This window comes from Mizuhopecten yessoensis, unplaced genomic scaffold, assembly GCF_002113885.1.
Source record: "Mizuhopecten yessoensis strain PY_sf001 unplaced genomic scaffold, ASM211388v2 scaffold10919, whole genome shotgun sequence".
Taxonomy (NCBI): Eukaryota; Metazoa; Mollusca; class Bivalvia; order Pectinida; family Pectinidae; genus Mizuhopecten; species Mizuhopecten yessoensis.
Window position 1 is genome coordinate 279,872 of NW_018408787.1, and position 8,879 is coordinate 288,750.

Genomic DNA, 8,879 nt, shown 5'->3' on the forward strand with positions numbered 1-8,879 from the left:
TTATATCATATAGCTTATACTTAAGAATATAAATCTACTTATTAGGTCATTTTGTATTTCGGTGACATCGTTTAAAGTCTTCCTTATCTAGAAGCATTTCTAAAGAGCAAACATGAGCATTAACATGCAAGGACAAACTACAAGTGACATTTAAACAAATCAAAGGGAAATTACGTTCTTTAGAGGAGAATTAATTCCCGAAATACATGTTTGAGGCTAACTAAAGTTCAAATAGTAGTCGATTATCCCCATTCTTTTTCAATAGGGGTTTAAACCAATTTGGGTCCCAGCCTTTTTACCCTTAGCGTCACTGGGAAGTATTTAAATAATGATAAAGCTGTAAGATGCAGAGTAATTTATTTTGGCATACTGTATCAAATACCCATTACATCATTCAACAACATAAGCCATTGTGATCATATCCCTAACCACTGACATATGTAGTTAGTCATATTTGCTTTATAGTTTAGAATCTAGTCTCTTAGCGTACGAAGTACACAGACAGCAAAACTAGTGTCACTATATCAATTCAATACGGCAATTTAGGAGGAGAGATAATCGGAACCTAACCAACCCATTTCTCTTTGCCCCTTTGCCTTGTTTCAAACATCAAATATTGTACCCATCATCATGTTTCCTATTAAATGCAGGAACATGTGTTACAATACATACATCATGTAGTGATCATTGTGCTATTAGTACCACAATTTCATTTAAGACACTTAAGAAAAATACTTTTAAAAAAGCTTCGATATATTTTAATAATGCATACTTTGCCAGTGCTAATACTTATTTATCAACAATTGATCCGGATGAAGAGCTGAGTAATATTGATGATATTGAAATCTTAAACTAAAATTGTATCCAATAAGCTAATGACTTGTATTGACAGATTTGTACCAAACAGGACAGTGACAATTAGACCTAATGATAAAATATGAATGAATAATGAAATCCGGCTGAAAATGAGGAAGAGAAATAGGCAACATTATAAGGCTAAGCAAATAAATCCTGCCACCTCGTGGGATAAATACAGACAATTACGTAATTCAGTTATTTCAATGATTAGAGATGCGAAATAAAATATCTTAGCAAATTACAAAATTCTCTTATTGACAAAAATATCCCTCTGGGTAAATGGTGGAGAATTGCCAAATCTGTTCTTCCCTCTAAAAAGAAAAAAATGATACAGATCAATATCAATATTACTGAGCAAGATGTTTATGACCAACTTCAACTCATTATTCCAAAATAGCCAGCAGGTCCTGATGCAATTCATCCTAGGTTTATCAAAGGTGTATCTGAATCTCGTGTAAAGTAATTACATATTCTTCTTAATAAATCAGTGGAATCCGGTCAATTACCTAAAGTCTGGAAAAATGCCAATGTCACAGCTGTATATAAGGGCGAAGGTGAGAGAAGTGACCCATCAAACTACAGACATACAGACATATGTCTATCACTCTTCTGTTTAATTAAATGCTTGAAAGAATTATGTTCAAATATTTGTTTAACTATCTTTCAGTAAATCAGATAACTTCTAAGAACCAATCTGGATTCCTCCCCAAAGATTCTACAGTTAACCAGCTATAAGCAATATATGATTCAATTCTTAAGCAACTTGATAGAAGAAAAGAGGCCAGAATTGTGTTTTGTGATATAAGTAAAGTATTGATAGGGTCTGACATGATGGACTTGTGTACAAATTGAAAAAATATGGTATTGAAACCATTTTTCTAAATTGGCTTTCTAATTATTTAAGTGATAGACAGCAAAGAGTAATAATTGATGGGTACAAGTCTTCTTGGCGTACACTTACAGCCGGTGTTCCACAGGGCTCAGTCCTCGGGCCATATTTATTTCTGTTATATATAAATGACATAGAAAAATAAATTGAGTCAAATCTGATTTTTTTTTGCAGATGATATCTCACTATTTGTACTTATAGAAAATGATAACAAGGCTGCTGCTGACATTTTAAACAATGATCTCAATAGGATATCTATCTGGGCTCATAGATGGGGTATACTATTTAATCCTAGTAAAACAGAAGTTTTCTTGTATCAAATAAATTAAATGCAGATGAAATGCATCCTGATCTCACATTTCTTAACAATTTTGTGGTGAAAAAGCATAAACATCTCTGTATTTTTTTTAACAGCCATGGTTTGTTGTCTGATCACATCAATTTCTTATATAATGATACATGTACATTAATAAGATGCATTCAATTAGGTCACTCAAACACAAACTTGATAGGAAATCTCTAGAAATGATATAAAAGTCATATCTTGAGTATGCTAGTGTTGTATGGAATAATTGTAATCAAACTGAATCAGATCTTCTTGAATCTATCCAGCTAGATGCTGCTAGAATAGTTACTGGTCTCCGAAGAGGTACTAGTCATGAAATCATCTATAATGAAACTGGATGGGATACTCTTAAGAAACGTAGAAAGGATCAGCAGCATTTATTGTTTTTAAAAATAATTAACCATGTTAGTCCTAATTATCCTTTTGGAATTGTTGAACCTTACATAGTCAGCAATGAAGCTATGACCCATCATGTGCGACATCAACGCATATTTAATCACCAATTTGTAGATCTAATGCATATTTCAACAGTTTCGTTCCTAGCACAATGTCTTGGTTGAATAGACCTGAATGTAACTATTATCATTTGAGATCTATTAGTGAACTAAAAAAACAACAACTTGTTCTTCATGCCATACCCCAAAATAATGAAGATATATGTACTAAGATTTTTAAATATGAAGGGACTAGATCTTTTAACATAATATTATGTCAACTTCGAAATCGTGCAAGTCAGTTGAACCCTGATCTCTTCAGAGACCATCTTAATGATAATCCCTCCTGTATATGTGGTTACAATAATGAAGATATGAGTCACTTCTTTTTGCATTGCCCTAGATATATGACTCAAAGACAAAATATGATAATATCTCTGTCTCATTTACAGCTTGACACAAATCTAAATTTACACTTTAACTTGACCTTAACATTTATGAACATCTAATGTTTAATATTAATATATTGATTAAAGGAAGCAGTTTCCTTAGTGAAAATCTTAACTCAGCTATTCGTGTTTGTGTTCAGAGATATATAGAATCGACCAACGAATTTTGAATGTTATGCATGCATGTATATATGTATGTATGTATATGTGTATGTATGCATGCATGCATGTATTTATGTGTGTATGCATGCATGTATGTATGTGTGCATGTATGTGTGCATGCATGTATGTATGTGTATGTATGTATGTATGTATGTATGTATGTATGTATGTATGTATGTATGTTGTCTCCTATACTCATTGGCACTGATCTAAGTCTTATGTTCCTAAAGCATGTATGTAAATATTCATAGTTCATTATATTGCTATTGTTTGAGATGTACCTCCTGGGAGAGGGCTTGCATAGGCTTTGCCTGTTGCCCAATTCCAATTAAATCTGATTGATTTAATAAAATATTTTGAAATGAAACAATACATACATGCTCAGCACTAAATCGACACAGAAGCTCGCGCATTGTAAATGTATTAAGAGTAGAGTTCTCTGCAGGGTTTTAAGTTATATCAGTGCCCAAGTCCGAGTATATGATAGATAGTTGGAAAATAATCAATTATTTACTTCGAACAGTAATGCCTTTATAAGGGTTTCTGAGAACCGCCTACATTATAAATAGATCACGTTTTACTCTGGTCCCAGATAATATGTACAGTATATATTTGCTTATTCAGAACTGTATGTGACCTATTTTGATTAGTCATGTGCTCCTTAGAGTCAAAACGAAAGTAGAAATGTTAAAATGAAAACTAACGGAGAACCCAGACAACTCGAAGGGTACAGGAACATAGGAAAGGGCAGTGCGTGTGTATGTGGACATTGGTTTGCAGTGTTAGCATGTGTTATCTCAACAGGAAGTTGTTTGTGTACAGTCGTCCTTTATCTTGAGGTACGGACTCTACGTGGGGAAGCAGAAAGACAACATGTACAGTCACCGGCCTTCAAAACAAGTCATGAAATAAAATCGTCTACTGAGGTAACCACCGTACTCTCCGATGTGCTTGTATGCATTTTTCATGTAATGAGTCCTTGCGTTTTACATTAGTTGAAGTTAATCGCTTGCTCGTTTGTTAAACATTTCCAATTGATTTTCTCTCATATGATTGTTCTTTTGCAGTACTGATTCTATTGATATCGCAGCTGTATAGTTATCAAGTAATGCTAATTTTGTAATTATTTTCAGAATACAACGTTAGACCTTCGGACTCAACTGTTAAATAGACACGTACACAGCCATACCTATAACAACGGTCACAAAGGCGAAACAAGTGTAACTGGCCTCGCGAGTTACCGTGAGAAACGAAAAACGGGGGAACGAAACAGTAAATATCATTACAATTTCATTTATTTGTCGAGATTATTTCAAGCTGTAGTTCGTTAGCTATATCCATGTTACTGATATATTAAACATTTATAGAGTCGCTGGACTGGGCCAGTCGCCAATAAGTAAATAGCTAACATATCATGTTCATCTTGAGTTCGTCATCCTAGTCTGGTCATGCTTAACACTTGTTTGTTACATTTGCCCACTCATTTTATATGCACAAAAGACTTGTGCAAATTTAACGTTTTTAATTACAGAACAATCCTGTTCATGTCAGAAAGGTGCGAAAGGTTCCAGAGGTCGAAATGGCAAGAAAGGTAAGCGAGGAAAGAATGGGAAAAGGGGAAAAAAAGGACCAAAAGGCGATAAAGGAGAGACAGCAGTGATAGGGGATATAAATTTACCAATCGGTAAGTAAACAGCGTCTGTATTACACACGTCTTTATCTAGGCAAACAACAACATTTTATGTTACAAATTTGAGGTAAAATTGTCTCATGGTTAATCTGAAATTTTATCAGAAGGAAAGTAACGTAACGTACATAATCTACCTAAAGTTCATTATACGGACAATGGTAACCTCTACAATTTCACACGGTATCTGAAAATTTGCACATATAACCTTTAAATGTTTCCTAAAGTTTACATATTGTAAAGCTGTCCATTACTACATAGTAAACCTGAATTTTACATAATGTAAACGTGATTTTCATAACATAGTAAACGCAAAGGTTTTACATTGTAAAGCTAAAGTTTAACATAAGAAATACCTAACGTGTATCTGGGTAAAACGTAGATTTATCATATAATAAATTTCAAGTTATAGTGAATGTAAAAAAATAGTAAAATTAAAGTTTTGTTTATCCTATTTGACGGTCAGATAAAGCATGATTTTTTTTATCCTTTTATACAGTAAGATACACTTTATTTTTCATTTATACCTTTTGAAGGTTAAATAAAGCATTCATTGTTGGTAACTACTTCAGAGTTAGATACAAATGGCCTAGACTTTAACTTATATGTGATGTATCTTTATTAAAGGAATACCGAGTGGTAATGGTGGGCTACAACCGATAAATGTACGTAATTCTTACTTAAAAATCCTAGCATGATATTTTTATAAGCGTATGGAAAACACTATATAACGCATATAATGTGCTGAAATCCTCAAAAATGACAGCAATCAAAAATTGAGCATAAGATTATCAAAGACGTGTTAACAGTGTCTTAAATGTATCAAGTGTCCCAACGCTTAAACTTCCGGAACACCATGAATCGCTTGCGGTTTCTGAGGAGCTTGAATAATATATATTTAATTTGGAATATTATCGCATTCTTTTGTCTGTTAAAATGCGAACTGTTGAAGGTGTAATTAAGAAAGTCAGTATGTTCCCCTACCTTCTCTATGAATAAATTAGATGCTATTATGTTCTTCAGGGACATCGCCATGTCCACTTCATCAGTGATTATGACAAAGATGTACCATGGGATGAATTTAAAGGTAGGTTATTTGGTAAATAGTAGGTTAAATGTTGGCTAGATAGTCCGTTAAACGTTATAGTCACTTTCTCACACATCATTTAGACAATGTCTCCCGTTTTACCAGTTTAGGACCTCTCTGAAACCGCTTTGTTTACTTCTATCATTCCCTACTAAATGACAGATAGCCCTTAGAAACAAAACAAATACGCTGATGTCACGAGAACAATAACATATGACATCAAGATAAGCTTTTGAAAAGAGAAGTCACGTGGACATAAGGATAATAAACATATTACGAATGCTGATTTTCATTGTCTGCAAACATATCATTGATAGAATGAAAGGAAAAAAATCATCTCCTGCGGTGAGGATAAGTCAGAGAAATTGCAACCATGTGAAATTCTTGAATGTTCAACCCCCAACTTAATCAAGCCTCTGGTCATATAACCAAGACTTTTACCTCTCAGGTTGTGATTTCTCTGTCACACCATCAAAGTGGTAAACATTCAAACAAACTGTAGATATGATATTTAGGACGAGCAGCAATTAGTTTAAAGTTTACCTTGGATAGCGTTGCGAACTATCTTTGCTTGACAGCAAACAAAGTAGTAACGTAGTGTATTTTAACCATGTTTTGATTTAGCAACTTCTTTTCGGGAAAATTTACGTCTGAACAAATAATGTCATACAGTATATTATAGACATTTTGAACCAGTGTCTCACACATAAAACATTGGTTTTACAGGTAGAGGGTGTCGTTCACTGTTCGATGGCGAGGTGTGTAGAAATAGAAGGTTTTCTACTACAGGTAAATATACACAATGTACCCAAAGAACTGTACCTCAATATGAACATTTAATGACCTTCGATATAACATTTCTGGTCACCGTCTATAACATTTGTATATATATGAATTCGTTTCATATTGTTTTGTTAAGGGTTTTAAAGAAAATATTCTTGTTAGGGATTACATGAAATCAGCAGATATTTTGATTTTTGTAATCAACATTGTAAAATCAATTTCCTTTATAGCTTCGAAGATATTTTGACCGATTCCGTCATTTTTATTGTAGAGGTACCGAACATATTCCGTTTTCTAAAGGACAGAGAACCACACAGTGATGTTACGTCACTTCCGGTATCCCAATCGGATGACGGCATTTATCACATTCACCAGACTGGAACATACCTTGTCTACCTTCACGTAAGTGAATTTGTGCCAGTATCACGGACATAAAGAAATTCTTAGTGTGGCCACAAAATGAGTATACATTAAAATGTAAGATGTGTTATAAATGGAAGATGCGTCTCACGTCCTTTTGAGTTGATAAACTTAACCTATCTGTTAAAGAACGAAAAGACTCGCTATCGTATATAGAAATGTTATCGCTATGGCATATTAACGGTTTTCGCTGGGTACTCCAGTTTCCTTCCATATCCAGATTCCGTGCGAGCTACCATACAGCCAAAGTTATACCTATAAATTGATAGAACTTATTTCACAGTTGTTGTAAAATAAATGAAGTTTAATTTAGTTACAAAATTTAATTGTAGGCTGCCATGTGGTCGGTTAACAATACTGGTACGGACGTATTTGCAGTTGTCTTGGACAGACGATCGAACGGTCGCCCTAGTACAGTTTTCAACTGTCAACCTCTGAACAATACATGGACTGGAAACCATTATGATACTTTGCTTCAGACTTGCATATCTGCTCGAACGCTATATCTAAGAAAGAATGACGTCCTCAGCATTTATCTTCTGTCACCTGATGCTGAAATTGATTTGTCAACAGGAGAGACATATTTTGGTGTTCTACGACTGATATGACGTCACATCAAGCTGTCTAAACATATATCAGAGCTATCGTCGTTATCAAACCGTATCTGACTCTCAAACGGGATTGAAAATTCTATAATATGGAAAACTTGACCATAGATACGATTTGTTTTGTTTTTACACCTCAGCAACATGCGAGATATTAAACAAATTAATATAAACATAAGGGAAGCACCTTAGCGTCAAATATTTAATACAGTGACGTAGGACCACCTCTATTTAACAACTAGACATTCCTGGTCGGCTTCATACATAATTGCATGTTCCATTTTCTAACTCATATGGTTTTGATATCCTATTTTTATCTAACAACATGTTTATGACTCGTTATTGCTTTCTTTATAGAATGGACAACTTATTGTTTCGTCGTTCAAACAACAAAGTGAATACCATTGTTGTTGGTTGTGTATTTGGAGCATCCCACATTACAGTATATTGTCATTGGTTTCTGAACTCCGGGAGTTATTACATGTGCATACCCTTTATGGAACGGCAAGCTATGTTCTCAACATCTGATAAGAAATCCTCACCAACTGTTATTTATGAGTTGTGTTCTTTAATTATCTCTCATATTTGCTTAAGAGAAGAGTGAATTGTCGTCTTATATAATGTTATATGAACTTCTTGCAAATATATATGCAATAGCTTCAGACAGTATTTTTCCCATATCATAAAACATATTCATTTTTTGTTTGTTTTTGTTTTTGTGTTTATTGTTAAAGTTTGTATGTCACCGCAAGGTGGTGCCTGGGAGAACATCATTGATAAAAGGTAGTAAGGAGAGAAAAGCAAACATGTTGTTGATCATTTGTCTATTGTGAATTCCAGTACTTGTTTATAATCATGATGGCACAAACATGACCTCCTGTTGAACTACTCACATTTCTACATTAATTCTGATTTACGGAACTGAATGTTTACTCGAACCTCTGCAGAATTCGAGAAAAAGTACATAAATAAAATGCAAACTTCTTCCTGATTGACCGTAACGCGCGGGGTCCTGATTGGCTGGTACGTTTTCTATCGGTATAATAAACGCCGTTGAATACGTGTATACATACATGTTATCCGTATATATTGGTGACATACTGACCTTAATCCTGATGTATGAAGTGTTACGTGTTTGCTACTTAAAGTGTATTTTATA

At 34.0% G+C, this 8,879-nt stretch overlaps 1 protein-coding gene across 2 annotated transcripts; it reads left to right on the top strand.

Moving 5' to 3' along the window:
• The first annotated feature begins 3,744 nt into the window (after nt 1–3,744).
• Nucleotides 3,745–8,421, top strand: LOC110463610. 2 transcript variants are annotated; one of them, XM_021518356.1, is made up of 8 exons: nt 3,745–4,091; nt 4,272–4,410; nt 4,670–4,822; nt 5,453–5,490; nt 5,849–5,912; nt 6,639–6,701; nt 6,967–7,097; nt 7,448–8,421. In XM_021518356.1, exons 1-8 carry the CDS (start codon nt 3,831–3,833, stop codon nt 7,721–7,723), a joined length of 1,125 nt encoding a protein of 374 aa, XP_021374031.1. In that variant the 5' UTR covers nt 3,745–3,830; the 3' UTR covers nt 7,724–8,421. The 2 variants fall into 2 exon arrangements, with proteins under 2 accessions (XP_021374031.1, XP_021374032.1); XM_021518357.1 differs by having other exon boundaries at nt 3,754–4,064.
• The last annotated feature ends 458 nt before the right edge of the window (nt 8,422–8,879 follow it).

What these genes read in the sequence shown, in the direction of transcription:
- LOC110463610 (XM_021518356.1), top strand. Translation starts at nt 3,831, where the DNA reads ATGAAAACTAACGGAGAACCCAGACAACTCGAAGGGTACAGGAACATA. An exon ending in CCGTACTCTCCGATGTGCTT is followed by an intron (nt 4,092 to 4,271) that starts GTATGCATTTTT and finishes AATTATTTTCAG; the next exon opens with AATACAACGTTAGACCTTCG. An exon ending in TAGAAGGTTTTCTACTACAG is followed by an intron (nt 6,702 to 6,966) that starts GTAAATATACAC and finishes TTTTTATTGTAG; the next exon opens with AGGTACCGAACATATTCCGT.